At 42.3% G+C, this 21,514-nt stretch overlaps 1 protein-coding gene across 1 annotated transcript in view; it reads right to left on the bottom strand.

The window, feature by feature from the left end:
• Positions 1–21,514, bottom strand: part of LOC138783525 (collagen alpha-4(VI) chain-like) — a 167,527-nt gene that overhangs the window by 111,822 nt on the left and 34,191 nt on the right. The window contains exons 5-10 of the mRNA XM_069958328.1: positions 10,232–10,840; positions 7,456–8,043; positions 6,169–6,765; positions 2,976–3,596; positions 1,689–2,249; positions 179–736 (exon numbers count right to left, since the gene is read on the bottom strand). Of these exons, the coding sequence (XP_069814429.1) occupies positions 179–736; positions 1,689–2,249; positions 2,976–3,596; positions 6,169–6,765; positions 7,456–8,043; positions 10,232–10,840 (3,534 nt within the window). The remainder of the gene's footprint in view (positions 1–178; positions 737–1,688; positions 2,250–2,975; positions 3,597–6,168; positions 6,766–7,455; positions 8,044–10,231; positions 10,841–21,514) is intronic.

Below are 21,514 nucleotides of genomic sequence, written 5' to 3'. Positions count from 1 at the left end.
ACTTTTATGAAGTTACTGCACCCCTCTGCCTGCCATGCTATTTTTATTTTCACGGGACTTCACTTTTTAATATTTATAGATAGAACAAATGATCTGATTTGTTTGTTGCAAATCTTAGCAGAATTTATGTAGTAACAAACCATTATCCATATGAAAATTAAAATAAAAGAATACTCACACTCTTTAGGATTGCAGATCTCAAAGATGATTATCTTATTTAAGAACGCAAGGGCATCAAAACTGTCTTCAAAGTAAACCCGATCTTGCTGTCCAGCAATCTCCAGAAGCTGTGAATTGTTTGCATTTAGTACCCCTATAGCATAAATATCAACACCATACTTCCTAATAGTGGCAGCCGGTTGTGCAACTTCATCTTGTGACTCTCCATCTGTGATTATAATAAGATATTGCTTTATGTTTGGTCTTCCTCCTTTAGCAGGGCTGAAATATGGTAATGCATTTTGTAAAGCAGCCCCAGTCATTGTTCCTTGCTGCATCTGCTGGATACTAGATATGGTGGCCTGTAGATCATCCTTCTGTTTATACCTGTTCAATGGAAACTCCTCCTTTGTTTCAGAGCTAAACTGGAGTAAACCAATCTGGACTTTGTTTGGACCAATGTCTGTCTGTCTCACAAATGAATCCATGAATTCCTTCATTTTTTTAAAATCAGAAGCTTCAATACTAGCAGAACTGTCAATTAGAAATAAAATATCGGCTTTCATGTCTTTGCATGCTGCAAGAAAGTAAAGAAGAACATTGTAACTAAATAAAAGAATATAATACAAAGAATGTATTAATGTGTACATTATTTAAAGATCAATATATAGATACCTAGACCTAGTAACTGCACTCAGACCAAGAGACATCACCAGCTGCTTCGGCTCTACTCACTTACATTGTGCTGAGGAGCATCTCACACTACCACTTTCAAGCAAGGTAGAGCCCAGCGCTCAGGCTGTCAGTCAAACATGAGTGGCTGGTAAGAGGGCGGAGGAAGTGTGACTATATGCTGCGGCTTCATCCTATGCCTAGCTACCGGATGCAGGGATGGAGGAATAAAGATTGATATTTTGAAATTGCAGCCCCGCTGGAGTCTGCCAGGCACAGTGTCGAAGAGCCGTACCTGGCAGCTTTAGGGTACCGGGGCCAAGGTACACTCCCTCAGATAGGTGATTCGTTTTCTTTAAAGTGTTACCTTTGTCTAATCTGCCTGTTTCTTCATTTTAGCAAAAAGAAAAAAAGGTTTTTTTTATTCCTTAAAGGGGTTATCCAGTGCTACAAAAACATGGCCACTTTTCCCCCAACTGTTGTCTCCAGTTCAGGTGCGGTTTGCAATTAAGATCCATTTACTTCAATGGAACTGAGTTTTAAAACCCCACCCAAACTGGAGACAACAGTAGGGGGAAAGTGGCCATGTTTTTGTAGCGCTGGATTACCCCTTTAACATTGTCACAGAGGTGTGACTGTGACGTTGCTGGTGCCCTCCCTGTTCCTCTAGTCATTTTTGGGTGGGCAGCTTGGAGGTTATTGAGCAGTTATGCCATGCTCATAAATGATAACTTGCTTTTTATATAGCATTGTCAGCTTGTAAAGCAACACAGTCTTATTGTTTTTTATTTTAAATGTTAGTTTTAACTTTTAATAGTTCAAATGTGCTAAAACATCTTATTTTTCTGATAACCTACCTTCTGGTGTACATATATCACGGACCAAATCATGCTTTATTAAATTTAAGGAATCGAAATTATCAACAAAAAATGTCTTTTCCTTGCTCCCGGCTATGGTTACTAATTCTTCCTGCACAGCGTCTTTCACTCCAATTGCAAATATATTGATGCCACTGCCTCTGATGTCCGCTGCTGCTTCTGTCACCTGATCTTGAGACTTTCCATCTGTAATGATAATCAACGACTGGGGAACTTTGTGAGGTCGCTCACTTTCTGCTTTGACAAACAGAGCTTTCATTGATTTTAGAGCTTCCCCAGTGTTGGTGCCGCCTCCCAACTGATCTATTTTCAGTGTTGCTGCCTTCAGTGTCTTTAGATTGGTGTACTGACTGATGGTGAATTCAATCTGTGGTCTATCAGAGTATTGTACAACTCCAAAGCGTACTCTGCCTTCACCAACTTGAAACAAGCCCATTAATTCAATCATAAAAGTTTTCATGTCATCAAAATCCTCCGGGTAAATGCTGCCAGAGCCATCAACAAGGAAGTAAATATCAGCTTCTTCAGTATCAGTGCAACCTATGTAAATGAAAGAAAACATCTGGTTGGCACAAAATAGAAATTCTCCTAATACCTTATTTTACACCCATAGAGCAATATATAAATGCACAAGTTACAACTACTGTATATTCAACATTGGAAATAGGTATTCTGTGGATATGCCATACATTTTTGTCGTATGTGATCGCACCTCTGGGACTGACATATATGTGAAGAATACAGCTCATAATCCACCTCCACATCCTAGAATAAATGGCGCGGTAGCTTTTGCCCATCTCCCCTTTCACTTCTATTGCAGATAGAGCTAAGCAACAATGCTCAGCTGTTTTCATACTTACTGGCACACCAGTGAGGGATTTTTTGGGAAGCCATGAATGAGCTGGTCTTTGGCAAGCACCCCTCTATTATGAAATTAGCTCATGGAAAACAAAAGGCCTGTATAGAGTTCGTGCAAAGGCTTCCCTTTGTCCGCACCATTGGCAAATGAGTATAAGCCATTTTGGAAGTGTAATCGTAAGTATACGCAGAATATGAGTAAGCTCACACTACATATTGTATTCTAATATTTGTGTCTATCTGTATACGCTCTGGCCGGGATTCCATTAATTCAAATGCAACATATGTTTTGCATAAATCACGGCCGGCAAATTGCAGCAACGGACGTGATTTATGTAAAACATACATTGTGTGAACATGGTCTTACAATACATGTTATTCAAACATTATTAAGAGATCCTTTCTCACCATCTTTCAGAGTTCTTACAAGTGCTGGAGTGGCAAATGAGTAGCTAATAATTTCATTACAAAGACGTTTCTTCAACTTCAGTTCAATATTTGGAAGTTGTAAGAAAGACTCCACATTGGTGACGTGCTTTCTCGGTGGATGTGAAGCTATGATTCTTAGATCCTTCTTGTCAGCATTCTGAAAGCCAACAGCAAATATTTCAACCCCTGATCGTCTGAGTTTTGCAGCAGGCTTTCTGAATTCATCAGCTGATTGTCCATTAGTCATGACAACTGCTATTTGCTGCACCCCAAGGTGTGCCCTGCCACCGTTTTCTTGGGAGAACAGTTCCTTTCGGAGAAATTTTAGGGCAGCTCCAGTATGTGCTGTTCCTCCTCTATATGGTAGCTTAGTTATGTAGTCCAAGATTTCATACTTCTCCTTAAACGTGTTCAATTTGAACTCCAAAGTGGGCTCGTCACTGTACAAAACCAAACCCACACGCACATTATTTATGCCAATTTCCAATGCATTGATAACCTTATGTAGAAACACTCGTGTCAGCTGAAAGTTGACATCACCAATGCTACTTGATTCATCGATCAGGAAAACGATATCAGCAACAACAGCACTCGAACAAACTAGATGAAAAATAAGAAGAAATTTAAAAGCAAGAAAACCACTATAGATCCTTTAAACCAATTATACAAATTACAATTCCTACAAATTAACTTGTTTAGGTGTAAAGTTGGGATGGGGACCTACTCTCGCCAAGCATTTATTTATTTAGGATACAACTGCCCACTGAAAAGTGCCATAATATAGTTTTGCTCATAACTTTAGTGAGTAACTTTAGTGTTACAGTCATTAAAAAAAACTTTTGACCTGTTACAAACACGTTTTGAACATGTGTGGTCATGGTGTTGATACCCCCACGATCTCTAGATATAGCTGTGAGAAGTGAGTGGGATACATTTAAAATTGATAGAGCCTGTCTTCTGCAATAAGACAGATCAAAAGACACATTTGACCGTAACACTTTAAGCATATACATTAGCTCCCCTTCACTCTGTGAGCCTTCTTAATCATTAAGCAATGGTATACTGTCTGCAAGAAGCATGAAAGGTAAGAGACTTAGCATTTTTTTCTTAATCCTTAAAGGAGAAGTCCGGCCAAAATTTATTTTTTATATGTTATTACTTATGGAAAGTTATACAATTTTCTAATGTACATTAATTATGGGAAATGCTCATATATTGCTATTTCCCTTAATTTAGTGTATCAGGAAGTGTTAGAATTCTCTCAGAAACAGTGACGTCACGACGAATGGTGTAATTCCTATGGAGTGTCCAGCAGGGGGCGCTCTATATATAGAAGTCAATGAGTACCATTGACTTCTATATATAGTGTGCTCCTGCTGGACACTCCATTGGAATTACAATGGATGTGTGTATGTAATGTAATGTTATGTACTGTACTTTGCGATTGAATACATTTATGGAATACTTTGGGGAGCAAGTGTCCTTGCTCCCCAAAGTATCCCATAAATGTATTCAATAAATACATTTGCAGGGCACCGAGCAGGGAGGGAGAGAAGTGCCATCTACCTCCCCCCTCCCTGCTTGGTGCTGGGCACATATACAAAGTACTACTCCCCCATTATCTGCAGATAATGGGGGAGTAGTACCTGTGCTATCTATCGCCGCCCGCGCCGCCGCTCACAGAAGTGCCGCTCTTCATGCCCCTCCTCCTCCCGGCTTCAAACACTATGGCCACGCTGACTCCCCGTTGCCCGTGCCGCCCGCGCCGCTGACTCCCCGCCGGCCGTGCTGCTGACTTCCCGTCGCCCCTGTCGCTCCTCACACTATCCGCCCGGCCGCCGCTCTCTGCTACTGTATGCCGGCTGCGGCAGCCCTCACCCATCCCGGCCTGGGATACCAGGAAGCACCGGGGTTGGTGAGGGCTGACGCGGCCGGCAAGCAGGAGCAGAGAGCGGCGGGCGGCCGGATAGTGTGAGGAGCGGCACGGGTGGCGGGGAGTCAGCGGCGCGGCCGGCGGGGAGTCAGCGGTGCAGGCAGCGGGGAGTCAGCGCCGCGGGCGGCGGGGAGTCAGCGGCACGGGCGGCGGGGAGTCAGCGGGGCCATAGTGTTTGAAGCCGGGAGGAGCAGGAGCATGAAGAGAGGCACTTCTGTGAGCGCGACGGCGCGGGCGGCGATAGGATAGCACAGGTACTACTCCCCCATTATCTGCAGATAATGGGGGAGTAGTACTATGTATATGTTCCTAGCACCGAGCAGGGAGGGAGGGGGGAGGTAGATGGCACTTCTCTCCCTCCCTGCTCGGTGCCCTGCAAATGTATTTATTGAATACATTTATGGGATACTTTGGGGAGAAAGGACACTTGCTCCCCAAAATATTCCATAAATGTATTCAATCGCAAAGTACAGTACATAACAGTACATGACATACACACATCCATTGTAATTCCAATAGAGTGTCCAGCAGGGGCGCACTATATATAGAAGTCAATGGTACTCATTGACTTCTATATAGAGTGCCCCCTGCTGAACACTCCATAGGAATTACACCATTACACCACCAAGTAATAACATATAAAAAATAAATTTTGGCCAGACTTCTCCTTTAATCAGGACCATCTCCGCAAATAAAAAAAAACTCCTCTCTGCCAAAAAGCGCAAACGACCATATAAACATAGAATGCACCAATACCAGAAAAAAAGTGAATGGAATATTTGAATGTGTTTCACAAGTAGCAATAGGCAAAAAGTTTTTCTTGCAAACCTGGCCCTGGCCAGCATTTTTAATACACTCATAAGAGTGTAAATATTTGCCACATTTAAGACTAAGCGCATTTCAATGTCCCTATGGCTTCATCCTGGTAGGATGGTTCTTGGTAACCTCATTGAACTCTTATGGTGCATTTACACAGATTTATCTGACAGATTTCGGAAGCCAAAGCCAGGAATGGATTTGGAAAGAAGAGAGATATCAGTCTTTCCTTTATGACCTGTTCCCTGTTTATAGGCTGTTCCTGGCTTTGGCTTAAAAAATCTTTCAGATAAATCTCTCTGTGTAAACGCACCATTAGTGATAAATAAAATATTTATTATGGGTGCCTTGTTGTTCTGTGCTACACTACATAACCCATTCTTGTGTACCCATATAAAAAAACACATTATAGTTGAAGTTTACCTGCTGGTACCACTGCCTGTGGAGCAAACTTCAGCATTTCCTGTTTTAAAATAATATTGACTACATCTTGTTGGATGTTCCTTATTCCTTGCAAATCTTTTAATCTAAAAACAAATGGATCGGTTGCAATCTGAACTAATTCTTCCATGTCTGAATTGCGAATGCCAATTGAGATAACGGTGATGCCAATCCTCTTCAACTCCTCAGCGTATGTAGTCACAATATCTCTAGATTTCGCTGAAGTAATAACCACTGCAAACTGGGGTGTGCCCTGGTTAATCCGGCTGCCAGCCTCTTCCACAAAGAATGTTTTGCGCAAGTAATCCAAGGCGCTTCCTGTGTTCAGTGGACCACCTCTAAAGACAATGGTTTTTATATGATCCAATGCTTGTTGTTTGGTGTCATAAGTGTTCAGCAGGAACTCAGTCTGGGCTGCTCCACTAAACTGGGCAAGACCGACCTGGTATTTATTAATGCCAATATCAAGTAGTCCAGTTATCCTTGAAATAAACAGTTTTATTTGCTGGAAAACAGCACTTCCAATGCTGGAGGAAGAATCAACAAGGAAGACAACATCTGCATAGCGCTTGGAGAAAGCTAAAAAAGATAAATAACAAGACTTGATACATATTGCAATAACCTTTACTAATTTACAGTTAATTTTTATACATATTCTTAGCCTAAAAGTCTTAGAGGAAGATCCCTCACAGATTCTTTGAAAAAAGTAGGGTGGAATCTGATTGGTTGCTAGGGGTTTACAAAGACAATTCTACTATACACCAGTTTGATAAATCTCCCCCCTTAGTCCCCGTATACACAGCAAAACTATGAGCATACAGCAAATATTAGTGCAATGTGATTCTGGTATATTAGGGGACTGCAGGCACAAAATGTACCTAATATTCTGTAGTTCTGAATTGGACATATGTACATAAGCCCCAATACTGAAAGCTTAGCTATACAGTACCAGCAACTAGAATTTGAGTACAATATAAAAAAAACAGTCTCGCCCCCTACCAACTAGTATGCTTTCTATTGAAACCAGAAATCCTATTAAACAACATCTGTAATTGTGGCCACCTTACTATACCTCCCACCATGAGGAAATAGCAAAAAAATACATACAAAGATAATTTCCTGTTTTTGTCCTATACATTTTTCAGTCCATGGCTTTACTTCTATCAGTGATGACTAATCATATATTGGAGACAACCCACATAGATCCGACAACATAAACAATGTCTACATATAGATTTATGAGATACAGAGATATAGAGGTATAGATACCTTTCATGTTGGTGATAATACTGGAACAAATATTATTCAGAAGACTCCGGGTCACATCTTCAGTAGAATCAAAATTATCTAAAGAATGGAAAAACCTTCTACTTGGTTTGTTTGCAGCCTCCTTCAGCTCTACCATGTCTTTAATATTAGGCCCAGTGACATACACTGCAATTCCTCTGGACTTCAAATCTCTAGCAGGCTCTTTTACTTCATCAGAAGACTGACCATAGGTGACCACAACAAGTATCTGAGCTACATTCTCTGCTGCTCTGCTGCCGGCTGACTCAGTAAAATAGGTACTGTTGACAACTCGCAGGGCCTGTCCTGTGTAAGTATTGCCATCTTTATAAGACAAACTCTGTATCTTCTCTAAAATGTCATTCTTCAGAGAGTAATCATTCAACAAGAAGACAATGTTTGCCTCGTCACTAAACTGGGCAAGGCCTATGCGGACTTTGTTGATACCAACATCAAGGCTTGAAACCAAGCTGTAAACAAAATCCTTTACACTTTCAAAAGCATCTTCACTGATTTGATTGGAACTCTCCAAAAGGAACACAATGTCGGCTTGGTTAGCATTTCTGCAACCTGAAAGAGAATTGACATTGCAGTAATTTATTGCTTTACTAATGAAGACATGAAAGAATATAGCTGGGGAACATTATTCAAAATAGACTGTCCCTCTTTGCTTTGTGTTGTCATACATTTCGTGAATGATTTTTCTATAATATTTCCATTGTGTACTTATATCACACATTTACTGTACATATGACATGTACTCATGTATATGATGTTCAGCTTAGAGGTGAATAAGGCTTAAATTAGATACATTACTATATAAATTTACAGATGTGTACTCTACTTTGTAATCTAAAAATTCTGATGTCAAATGTCACAGAGTTTTATAAATGATTGTTATAAATCCCTTAGGCCGCAATTATTTTAAAGGAAAATAATTTTAAATGATTAATTTGTGAATATTTGTTTTTGCACTTTACATTTAACAGGGTATAAAGTACAATCATGGAAGTGTATACAATCCAATGTGGGCATTCTGCAGCCTCTGCACATACATATACACAGTATATGTGCACATACTTCCTCATCTACATCAGCACCAGAATTTGATAGGATGCCAAAGTATCAGTGCCATGGAAAGAAACCTAACCATTTCAGTTATTAAAGCAAATCTACCATCAGGTATATTCGATTTAAAGAGGACCTGTCACCCCCCGTGCCAGGTTGACAGGCTCCTGACCCCCCGTTACAGCCCCCTATACTCACCTGATCCCGCCGGGTCCCGCTTTCTGATAAGGTCGGGTCACGGATATATGAGCGCCCGAAGCCCGGCGCGCGTGTGCTCACAGGAGAGTCCGATGCCCATAGAGAATGACGGAGCATCGGACTCCCCATTCATTCTCTATGAGCGTCGGACTCTCCTGTGAGGGCGCGCGCCGGGCTTCGGGCGCTCATATCTCTGTGACCCGACCGGATCAGGAAGTGGGACCCCGCGGGATAAGGTGAGTATAGGGGGCTGTAACGGGGGGTCGGGAGCCTGTCACCCCGGCACGGGGGGTGACAGGTCTCCTTTAAGTGTAGCATATGAATAGAATGGGGCTGGTGGGGGGGGAAGCCAGTGCCACGGTCCTTTTTCTGAACCGTGGCTGGGTTCCCGCACATGGCGTCAGTCTATTACCGGGCACCGGCCCGGGCTGAAGCACCGGAGGTGGGCTGGCCTGCCTATCGTCACTTTTCTATTGGTATGCTACACTTGGTACATTCATGGTACATTTGCTTTAAAGTATTACTGTTGTTTTAATTTCTTAAATCTAAATCAGCAGGGGATGTGAAATAAAGCAAATTTGCAATTTACATTATTTTTTTGTTATGCTGTAAAACGAAGCTATACTTACTTGTATCTAGGTCCAGTCTGCTGAAGGCAGATTTTCTGACTTCTACTAGTTGAAAAAACAAAGACTAAACACATGAAGTCCCGGCCAGTACAGAGAGTCACAGCTTAATGTGTCAGTCAATCACATGACTGCCTTCTCTGTGAGCGCTCAGATGGCCTGGGATACACAGAACTTCCTGTGTTTAGGCCCTTTGAAAAAAAACAGAGGAGGTCCAGTGTTCTCCATGAAAAGTATAAAAATAATAATAATGAATGTAAATTGTAAACTTGCTTTATATCAAATCTACTGTTGATTTAAATTTTGAAAGTTATAATGACAGTGACACTTTACCTTTGAACAACTTTGCATCAACAAAGATCTACATCGCGGATGAGGAACCTTTGACCCTCCAGCTGTTGTAAAACTACAATTCCCATTATGCATCAGCTTTAGCTTTGGCTGTCCGGGCTTGATGGGAATTGTAGTTTTGAAACAGCTGGAGGGCCGAAGGTTTCCCATCCTGATCTAGATGGTGAAATCTTTAGCAGCTTTCTACTTTTGGGGAACATTATGGATGTTAATATAATGTGCATATCATTTGTAAGCGTAAATACTGAAAAAAAGGAAATTAGTTCTATAGTATAGATTAAGCTTTTGATCTGGCTTTATTATAGTTTGGCAATTGTGACAGTTTTGGTTATTTTCAACTATATTATAAATTCAAGATGATATAAACCAGATGCTACTTTTATAATTTCCTTTCAGATGCTTACGATCAAGGAGTATAGACAGTTGAGACAAATAAAAGCAAGGCTAAAGCTGTGTCTAGAATTTCAACCCACAGGCTACAGATTAGGAAAAGTGAAGGAGATTAAGGAATGTACCTTGAGCAATTTGACCAATCTTTCTGGTGGCCTCTTCTACAGTGGTGCACAGTACCTGAAGCATATTTTGGGAAATTCCCTGTAAAGCTGTAAAGTCAGCCACGTTATAAACATGTTTCTCATCCGGATCACTGGCTATTTCATTCAGCTCAGTTAACAGGGCATCCTTTATACCAATAGCATATAAAGTAATTCCTGAATTTTTAACTCTGGTTGCTGGTTCTTTGATGTTGTCTTGAGATTGACCATCAGTTATTACAACTGCAATTTGCGGGATTCCATCTTTTGCTCTTCCGCCTGCACTTTCTATAAAGTGATTTTCCAGCATGAACTGAAGACTTTCACCAGTTTTTGTACCCCCACCTTTATACTTCAGATTTTGTATATAATACAGTACATCTTCTTTCTTGTCATAAGAGTTTAGGTAGAATTCTGTTCGTGGTTCGTCGCTGTACTGAACTAGGCCAATGCGAATGTTGTCTTCACTAACATCAAAGCCATTTATCAAGGTGTATAAGAAGTTCTGCATGCTTTTGAAGTTGTCTGTACCAATGCTCCAGGATCCATCCACCAGGAAAACAATGTCTGCAACATTTGCTTCTGTACACACTGAAAAGAAAAACACATTCTGTACAGTAGCTAGATACAGGTTATACTCCAAATAGCCTCAACAATAGCTATAGAACAGTCAGCAACTATGACAGTCTTTGAGGTTGCATTTTAATAAGTTTTTCATTTACTTTTAAAAAAGAAAAAAATTAGCCCCATTTTTGCCAAATGGAGCAATGTCTAAAAATAATGCTGATGCGTTCCATAATGTACTTGTAATAATATCTTTATTAAAGCAATGTATTAAGAAAAAAGAAACTTAAAGAGATTCTCTTTAAAAATCTCAAGCATTCCAATTAGGGATGAGCGAACCGAACCGTAATGAACTTCACGTCACCGAACCGAATTTTGAGAAAGTTCATAACGAATCTAGTTAAAACAACAACTAAAATCACAGAATAGACCAGGATAAAAGGGATTATTACTCCTATAATTCCTTGTATCCTGGTTTTCTGTGAATTTTAAGATGTGTGACAACACCCCTGTTAGGGTGAGACCTTAGGTTAGTCTCCTCAGATATACCTGGGTGCTGCCTAATCAAAAATGTAACAGCTGTCTGTAAGTATGAACCAAGACACATAAAAGCAACTTCAGTGTTCAAGCTGATCTACTTTATTAAGTGAAAATCTCAGTTTATATCTTTACAATAAAGATTCAAAAAAATAATAGGAGAACCCCGTTTAGCCACAACCAAAAAAGTAAAAAAAAAGTCCTATCACTGTCCAATCACTGCACAGTTGTGTAGAAAAATGTTGGCGACTCATTGGGATTCTTGGTGTCCAAGACCATGCACCCCAGTGCTGATGTCTGGTCCTTTAATTATGGGCAAGGGCAGTACAAGTCTGTTACTGCCCATTGGGTCAACATCCTCCCAGAAAACCACCAGAAAGTTAGCCAATTCTTGCCGCTGTCACCTCCCCGATGCTTTAGAGAGCCAGTTCTAAAAAAGTTCTGCCTCCGCCAGCTTGCAACCATCAGCCGCTTTGCCTGCAGTCCAACCTGCCCCGGTGTCTTACCAACAATGTCAGGCCCGGCGCTATCAGGCTGTCCTCCATTTTGTGAGCCTGGGTGAACGGAGCCACAGTGGGCAGGAGCTCCTCCGGACCATCAGGGAGGAGATATATGAATGGCTGAGCCAAGGTAAACTAACGATGGGAAGTGTTGTAGCCTACAAAGGGAGGATTGTCTCTGCATTGCAGCAGGGAAGGCTGAGTCATACACCTTGTATAGCACATGTGATAAACCTCATAGTGCACAGGTTTTTTCGAACATATCCTGCCAATTGTTGATCCCTTTTGAGGATGCGACTCTGTGAGCAGGCATGACTATGGGATTAACAACATCATCCCACTCGTCCGTGATGCTAAACATCATCAACGAGGATTCCTAGACCACCACTCCAAGGCTGAACATCCTGCTACTCCGTCACTTGTCGACTTTTTCGACTTTTTTCATTGTAATAGCAACTGCAACTAAACGAAACTATACCCTATCAGACTCCCACTAATGTAGCTGCAATTATTCAGCCGTTATAGCGAGGTTCGTTTAAGGATCGGTTCGTACGAATCCGAACTTCACGATAGTTTGCCGGATTGAACTGAACCAAACTTTTCAAAAGTTTGCTCATCCCTAATTCCAATACTTAGCAGCTGCTGCATGCCCTACAGGAGGTGGAGTATTCTCTTAAGTGTTACATAGGGCTTTACTTTGGGGATTTGCTACTACTCTGGACAGGTCCTGTCATAGTCAGAGGTGGCAGCAGACAGCATTGTTTCAGACTGGAAAGATTACATCACTTCCTGTAGGGCATACAGCAGCTGATAAGTACTGTAAGACTTGAGATTTTAAAATAGAAGTAATTTATAAATCTATATAACTTTGTGACATCAGATGATTTGAAAGAAAAATATTTTTGCCAGAGTACCGTTTCTGAAGTACTCATTTAACCCTCTTGCTAAATGACAAACCAGCATGTCATGAAAAGGAGTAATTTCCTGCATCATGACGTACCGATACAACATTATGCGATGGGGCTCTATGAAATGAATTGAAGAACAATCATGCTGCCACCAACCATTAACCCCTAATGTATCATTGACAACATCTACACTCCTGTCACTGTCAGATTGGGACCCCGCAGTCACACTTCCTCTGACTGCTGGAGGTAAAATACCTCAGTGCAGTCCAATTGGCAATCTTCTCATAGAGTCTGCTTTGGGCAAACTCTATGAGAAGATTGCAGATAACACTGATCAATGCTATACAATGGCAGAACATTGAGCAGTGTATGCAATTTAATGATTGCATGTACCGTATTTTCCAGCATATAAGACGACCCCCCAACTCTTCCAGTTAAAATATAGAGTGTGGGATATACTTGCTATTTAAGACTACCCCTCTTCCAATGCCTAAAAAGTAATAAAAAAACATTAGAAATCAGCGAAATCTGAGAGGCAGAGAAGGAGGTACAGTAACACCGGGAGGATAAAAGGGTAGCCAGACAGGGGAAAGAGGTGTGTTTTTCTGGGCACAGTGCCATTCTACTGTATCTCTTTTTGTTCATACCCCGAACGCCTGCAGCTTGCTCTGCCCTTCATACAGTTGCTGCATATGGTGGGGATGTGGTAGTTTTTGAGCTCCCCCCACCGTATGCGGTGACCACAGAAATCTCCAGTCCCGTTCGGAAGTTTTTCAGCATTCACCCAATAGGATGACACCCGGCATATAAGACGACCCCTGACTTTTGAGAAAATATTCCTGGGTTTTTGAACCCAGTCTTATACACAGGAAAATACTGTAATATTCCTCTACTGGGACTTATAAAAAAAAAGTTTTTAAAAATATGGCAAAGCCCCTCCCCAGTAAAAGTTAAAATCACCCCCTTTTACTATTTTACAAATAAAACATGTAAAAATAAATAAACATTTTTAATATAGTAGCATGTGTAATTGCCAAATCTACACAAATGTGATACTAATATAAACTAGGGATCATGGCCCAGTAAATGATCCCCCATACAACCCTGTAGGTGGAAAAATAAAAGCACTATGACTCTTGGAAGCCGGGGAGGAAAAAAAAAACACAAAAATGGAAACTGGCTTGGTCATTAAGGCCAAAATAGGCTGTGTTAAGAGATCAATATATTTCAGGACTTAGACGTAATACTCTGAAGAGAGCTAAAAAGAAGAGTAGAAAGTGATACTTATTTTTTTCAGAAATAATGGAAAATATACATTAAAAAGATGAAAGAGATTAAATAGATCATATCAGCTTGGCTGCATAAAGAATAATTAAAACAGAAACAACCAATAAAACTGATTCAGAAGCAGTAAATACATAAATGAGGTAGTCACAGATTTGAGAAAATATAGATAGGAGAGAATTATACAGCCTTAGAAGATTTAGACACCCTCAATGAGAAAGAATGAACAGAATAAAGCAGGAAAGAAGTTGGCATTGTGAACAAAAGGGCCATTGTGCAAGGGACTCTCAGAGACCTAAATCAGTGGGTTTAAAAAAAAAACTCCATTAAAGGACAAGTGCCATGAAAAACTTTTTCCCAGTAATTGAAGCACATTACAAAGTTATATAACTCTGTAATGTGCTTCAATCACCTATTTGCCTCCCTTCCCTGTCTTTTCCCCCCTCCATCCCCCACCAGAAAGTTTCCTAACTCACACAGACCTGATTACTGTCGTCACCGTCACCAGGCAGCTCCTTCTTGTGGGGATGAGTCATCAGCAGGAGGGCTGCTCTAGGTCCTGTTACACCAGCCTCCCCCTCCCCTCCTTGTCATGTGACTCTGCTTGCTCAGCTTATCTTCTCTAGTGACATGACTTCTTCACTGAGTCCATGGCAGCAGGAGAGAGGGTATGAGGGGAGGGGGGAGCTGCCTATGTGCCCGAGTCAGTCGGAGGGAAGATAAGCAAGTGACATGTGACAAGTGATGGCTTGCAGTTGTTCAGCCAATGAGAGATGAGCAAGCCTGTCACCTGACAAGGCAGGGGAGGGGGGAGGCTAGTGTAACAGGAAAAGGAGCTGAGAGAAGAGCTTGGTGACGGTGACGACAGTAATCAGGTCTGTGTGAGTCAGGAAACTTCCTGGTGGGGGGGTGGAGGGGGGAAAAGACAGGGAAGGGAGGCGGATAGGTGATTGAAGCATATTACAGAGTTATATAACTTTGTAATGTGCTTCAATTACTGGGAAAAAGTTTTTCATGGCACTTGTCCTTTAAACTAAAATTATCAGTGACTGCCGCCCGACCCACAGGGTTTACCAGGGGACGCTAGTCTAACCAATGGATCAATTGGACAACAATATCTAAGCAATTATACACAAAGAAATTCAGACATCCTACAAAACCCAAAAACCTAGAAATTTACCAGTCTCTGTACTAGAGGGTTGCATGGATGTATACTGAGTTTTTGGTGACTGTTTCCCTGGCTGCGTTCACACTGCGTATATTTCAGTCAGTATATTTCAGTCAGTATTGCAACCAAAACCAGGAGTGGATTAAAAACACAGAAAGGATCTGTTCACACAATGTTGAAATTGAGTGGATGGCCGCCATATAACAGTAAATAACGGCCATTATTTCAATATAACAGCCGTTGTTCTAAAATAACAGCAAATATTTGCCATTAAATGGCAGCCATCCACTCAATTTCACCATTGTGTGAACAGAGCCTTTCTGTGTTTTTAATCCACTCCTGGTTTTGGTTGCAATATGAGGCCCACAATACTGACTGAAATATATGTAGTGTGAACCCAGCCTGAAGCAGTAGTTGTAGAAGAATCAGCTAGACCTGGAATAGCTGTTCAGTTGGGCATAAATGTATCTTGAGAAATAAGTGGGCAGTTATTCAGTGAATTGGGAAATGTTTATTGGTAAAGTTCTGGTCAGACTACACAATGGTCCTTACAACAATTACAGTCAACTGAAAGGAAATAAGACTACCAAGAACACTACAAACTTATCCTAAGTGATGACATCAAAGAAAGGCAACACCTCCATCAATGAAAGAAGTTAAAACAGAGCTGAGTCCAGAGAAAGAATCATAAAATGATTATCTTTGGCAGAAGTTACAATTAGAATGAACAGCAGCAAACCCTGAATTAGAAGAACAATGAGAAACCTTATTGTAGACTCAGCAACAAACATTTGCTCTGCATGAGGAGGATTATGGCTGCACCCATGCCGTTGAGCATCATACAAACAAACTAGACATGCCATTTCTATATGAGAAGATTATTGAAACACACCTCCAGTCCTGTAGCAAATAGAGATGAGTGGAACAAAAGTCGTGAACCAAGATTTGTTACGAACCTTGCAAAAAGATTGGTTTGCAAACTAACCAAATCTGTTGGACAGTTTGTACAAAAATGGTCCAAAATGGCAGCCACACATTGCACAATACATTTCACCAAAAGCTTGGGTGCAAGAGGTTATCCTTAATCCTGCAAGCTATCCCCCTGTCACTTCGTACTTTCTCCTTCACTATAATAGAGCAAGTCAAATTCTGTACAGTGAACTGAACACATACATTTACACCAGCTATAGAGAGATAGGTAGAGGCAGGGTCAGAGAGGGTTACAGAAGGTCGATTAGATATCAGGGACAGATAAAGGATAGTGTGAGGGTAGTAGTGTAAGCTGTGTAGCTGTGAAATCACTCCTGTCCTGTCACTTTGTGTGCCAGTACATGCTGTCCACAGCTCTCCTGGGTGACGTTAATCCTGTGAAGCACCTGCCAAGTTACTTCAGGTGGTCTGTCTTAAAAACAGGTCTGGCAGCAGAACAAGAGTCATTGTCATTTACTGACACTTATTCTGTTACCACAGTTTTACAACAAGCCACCTGACATAACCTTCCAGGTGCTTCACAGGATTACCTTCACCCTGGAGAGCTGTGGACTTTGGTAGATCACTGGTGTACAATGATTCATTGTACGCCAGTGATCCAGCAACAATAACAGCTCTCCTTAATGAAGTTAACCCTGATAACTCTCTTTCCTGAGAAAGTCTGCCACAGAGGTTGAAGGAAAGCTGCACCCAGTTATATTAGGTGGATGTTGTCATTTCTTCTGGGCCCAACTCCCTAATACTGATCAGAACTGATCATTTTATTATTTTTATTAATATATCTCTTTGTAACATGGATTGGTAATGAGTGTTGGCTGGGTTTACACTGTTTTGTTTGCATTTAACAGATATGTTAAAAAGAAGAAAAAAGGATATATTAACAGATAGCAAAAAGGATGTTGCTGTATGCCATACAGCATATTCTGTTTACCATTGACCTACATTATAAAACAAAAATAGATTGAAGCATATACAAATGTGTGTCTGACCACATTTTTCTGTGTGTCAAAATAAAGGTATTAAAAAACTAAACAGACAGAAAAACACAGTGTGAACCCAGCCTAACCTGTAATCTAATAAAGAGTAGGAAACATCCCTATTTTTAACAGTGGGCCCCCTTGCCTGCAGGGCCCTTCTGCAGGTGTGCATATTGCATCACTGCATAGTATGTAGATCATAATATATAATTGGATATTTCCTCAATGCAAACTCTAATGGTTAATTTTATAGGAATTGGATGAGTAATTTAAGCAAAATTATAATGTTTTCCCAGTAAAGGTTTTTAAACAGCACAATGATTTATTTCATTTGGGTTTTCTTGTCTTACACATGTGATCATGAGGAATGTAAATGAAGAGTTACATGTTTTGGAAATTGCCCAAGGCCAATACAAACCTCTGAACTGTAGAGAAATAAACTAAGTATAAAGAAGCGAGTTAATAAAGACTGATAGAGGAGTTCTGTCTTTACTCTTATTCTGTTCTTAAAGCAAATATACAAGACTACATTCATAAAATAATCTGTATGCTTCTTTCTGATCTTAAGAGCCATGTGAAAGTATTCATTAAAGGAAACTTGTCACATCATGGTCCATGTAGTTATCTCTCTAGAACAGTTTGCTAAATTAACTTGAAGTTGTGCAAGTTTCCCAGGGTCGGTGGGGGCCCCAGTGTTGGATAACTAACTGATAACAGCTGTATTATAAACTCAACTGCCTCTATTCCTGTGGCAACAACTGTGCAGTGCAGCCAGCAGCCTTGTACCATCTCCTCCAAAACCTATTGTGGCATCAGGACCAAACGTCAGAGCTTGAAGCAGGTGGGGCAGGCCAGCATCAGGACCCCCACCAATCAAAACTTCTGACATGTCAATTCTTTGGGTGGACATCCGAATCTGCCTGAGCATAGAATGGAGCCTATGGGACGGGCGGAACTTCAATCAATGGCGCGTGGCGGAATCTGCTTGAAGTTCTCTGCTTGAAATCCATAGTCTGAACATACCCTTTGACTACCAGGGAAGTTTAATTAGTATGCAGTACTTGATCTGCAGTAGTATGCAGATCATTTTATTTCCCTTTTTAAAAAATTTCTGGGTCACTGTGTTTAGGTCTTCCCCAATTGCCCACCAAGCATGGATGGAGGTTGAGGGAACCTGATTAGATTTTTCTGAAAGCAATCTTATCTTAAAGTGTATTGCCATTGCTAGAATATGCCATCATGTTATGATACTAGGCGTACAACCTCTTTTCTTTATTTATAACAGTAAAACAACCTTCTAGACACAGGTGATCTGGAGTCTTGAAAGCAGTACTTGTGTCAGAAAGTTATATAGATTTGTAAATTACTTCTATTAACCCCTTAGTGACCGCCGCACGCAGGGGCGTAGCTAATGTCTCTTGGGCCCTGGTGCAAGAGGTCAACTTGGGCCCCCCCCCCCCCTTACCACATACTGACTAACACAACCGCTGCTACTGAATAAAATCCTCTGTACATAGACCAATATCACCTCATCCAGTCATATAGAGGTGGCCCCAGCTGTACACAGGCTCTATACACCATATACATTACAGTGCAAATATATCAGGTGACTCACAGGGGACGTCTTCTCTGATCGGAGTTCTTCCCTTTTCATCTTCTCCATCTGCCCAGGGCCATTATGAGAACTTTTTGGAGCCACGAATCCACAGAATCTGCCAGACAAACATATTAGGCTCCTCACACTGACACCATCCTCATCTCTCTACAAACTGCACATCTGTATTGGCCCCTTTACACCCTCATTTAGTGGGTAGCCTGACTCTATGTGACTCCCTTATAGTACATATCCCCCTATTGTATACACCCTCTGTGTAGTCCACCTTATAGATGGCCCCCCAATGTTTCCCCCTTATAGATGGCCCCCTGTGTTGTCCCTATTATAGATGCCCCCCATGTTATCCCCCATATAGATTGCCCCCATGTTATCAACCATATAGATGCCCCCCATTTTATCCCCCTTACAGATGCCCCCCATGTTGTCCCCTCCTCCTACCCCTCCATCATCATACTACTACCCCTTCATCCTCCTGCCCTTTCATCATCATACCACTTCACCCCTCATCATCCTCTTGTTCCATCATCATCATACCACTACATCCTCATCATCCTCTTGTTCCATCATCATCATACCACTACATCCTCATCATCCTCTTGTTCCTTCATCATACCACTACACCCCTCATCATCCTCTTGTTTCATCATCATACCACTACACCCCCCATCATCCTCTTGTTCCATCATCATCATCATACCACTACATCCTCATCATCTTCTTGTTCCATCATCATACCACTACACCCCTCATCATCCTCTTGTTCCTTCATAATCCTCTTGTTCCTTCATCATCATCATACCACTACACCCCTCATCTTCCTCTTGTTCCATCATCATCATACCACTACACCCCACATCATCCTCTTGTTCCATCATCATACCACTACATCCCCATCATCCTCGTTCCATCATCATCATACCACTACACCCCTCATCATCCTCTTGTTCCATCATCATACCACTACACCCCCATCATCCTCTTGTTCCATCATCATCATCATACCACTACACCCCTCATCATCCTCTTGTTCCATCATCATCATACCACTACACCCCATCATCCTCTTGTACCTTCATCATCATCATCATACCACTACACCCCTCATCTTCCTCTTGTTCCATCATCATCATCATACTACTACACCCCCATCATCCTCTTGTTCCTTCATCATCATACCACTACACCCCATCATGCTCTTGTTCCTTCATCATCATACCACTACACCCCATCATCCTCTTGTTCCTTCATCATCATACCACTACACCCCTCATCATTCTCTTGTTCCATCATCATCATACCACTACACCCCCATCATCCTCTTGTTCCTTCATCATCATCATACCACTACACCCCTCATCATTCTCTTGTTCCATCATCATCATACCACTACACCCCCATCATCCTCTTGTTCCATCATCATACCACTACACCCCCATCATCCTCTTGTTCCATCATCATACCACTACACCCCCATCATCCCCTTAAAAACAAAAAAATCTATACTCACCTGCATGATTTCTGTAGCCCCCAGGTCACACGCGCTGGCGGGCTTCCCCCGGCGGGAGGCGGGGCTTAGCGCGGAGGGGGCAGAGCTTCGCGGGACCTGTTTTTTTCTTAACGCGATGCTCCCTGCGCTGGAAGTACTTCCCCCCCCCCCCCCCCGCCGCACACTGAGCTCCCTGGGGGCCGCAAGACAGCCGGGGGCCCCTGCCTCTTGTGATCGCAAGCAAAACATTGCTTGCGGTCACAAGAGGGAGTGGGAGGCGGGCAGTGCAGTGGTAAGGGGGGGCCTCGCGGGCCCCCCCTTGGTAGCGGCCCGGTCGCGGCGGCGACCCCTGCGACCGCGGTCGCTACGCCACTGGCCGCACGTCTTTTCACGGCGGTCACTAATGGGCTTTATTCTGATGCGTACGCCTTTTAACGGCGGCGCATCGGAATAAAGCTACGGCGCCGCAGGGGTTAAAATCTCCCTGCTCTCAGCTGCCGGAGGTAGCTGAGAGCTGGGAGAAGGCATTGGGGGCCGCGGTGAGTGGTCCCCGGCAATGCGATCGCCGTTATTCACAGAATAACGGCGATCGCATTGAAATGAATGGCGGCTGTGCCATACAGCATTTTTATCACCACTGACCGGCTATTTTCGGTCAGTGGCAATAAATATGCTGTGGGACAGGTCCCCTCACCTGTCCTGGAGCAATGGCTGCCGGCGATCTCCAGGGGGGAGGCCCCCCTCCCCTCTGGGCGCGAAGAAAAAGAAAATGGCGCACGCATGCGCTGTTTGCTATGTGACAGAGCTGCCTGTCAGCTCCTGTCCTTAGCAACAGGGGAGGGACCAATCTGATTGGTCCCTCAGCAAATGTTGACTGTGATATACCTATCACAGTCATCATTTGCACTGTGTTTAGTAAACACAGCACAGGTCTTGTGCTGTGTCTCTCCCTTCTCTCCCTGTAGTTGATCTGGGAGAGAAGAGAGAGATACTACAAGACCTGTTCTGTGTAAAAGTCTCACACAAGCACAGAACACATTCTGCGTCGCCCCTGTCAGATAGCCCGTGTCCGTGACCCCTGTCCGTTGTTTCTGTCTGATCGCCCGTGTCCGTGACCCCTGTCCGTTGTTCCAGTCTGATCACCCGTGTTAGTCACCCCTGTCTGTTGTCAGTGTCTGATAGCCCCTGTCAGTCACTCCTGTCCGTCGCCGTCCGTTGTCGGTGTCCGATAGCCCC

The sequence above is a fragment of the Dendropsophus ebraccatus genome, chromosome 2, assembly GCF_027789765.1.
Source record: "Dendropsophus ebraccatus isolate aDenEbr1 chromosome 2, aDenEbr1.pat, whole genome shotgun sequence".
In the NCBI taxonomy this organism is placed as follows: domain Eukaryota; kingdom Metazoa; phylum Chordata; class Amphibia; order Anura; family Hylidae; genus Dendropsophus; species Dendropsophus ebraccatus.
The sequence above is the reverse complement of the archived record's forward strand: the minus strand, read 5'-3'. Positions and strand labels throughout refer to the sequence as shown.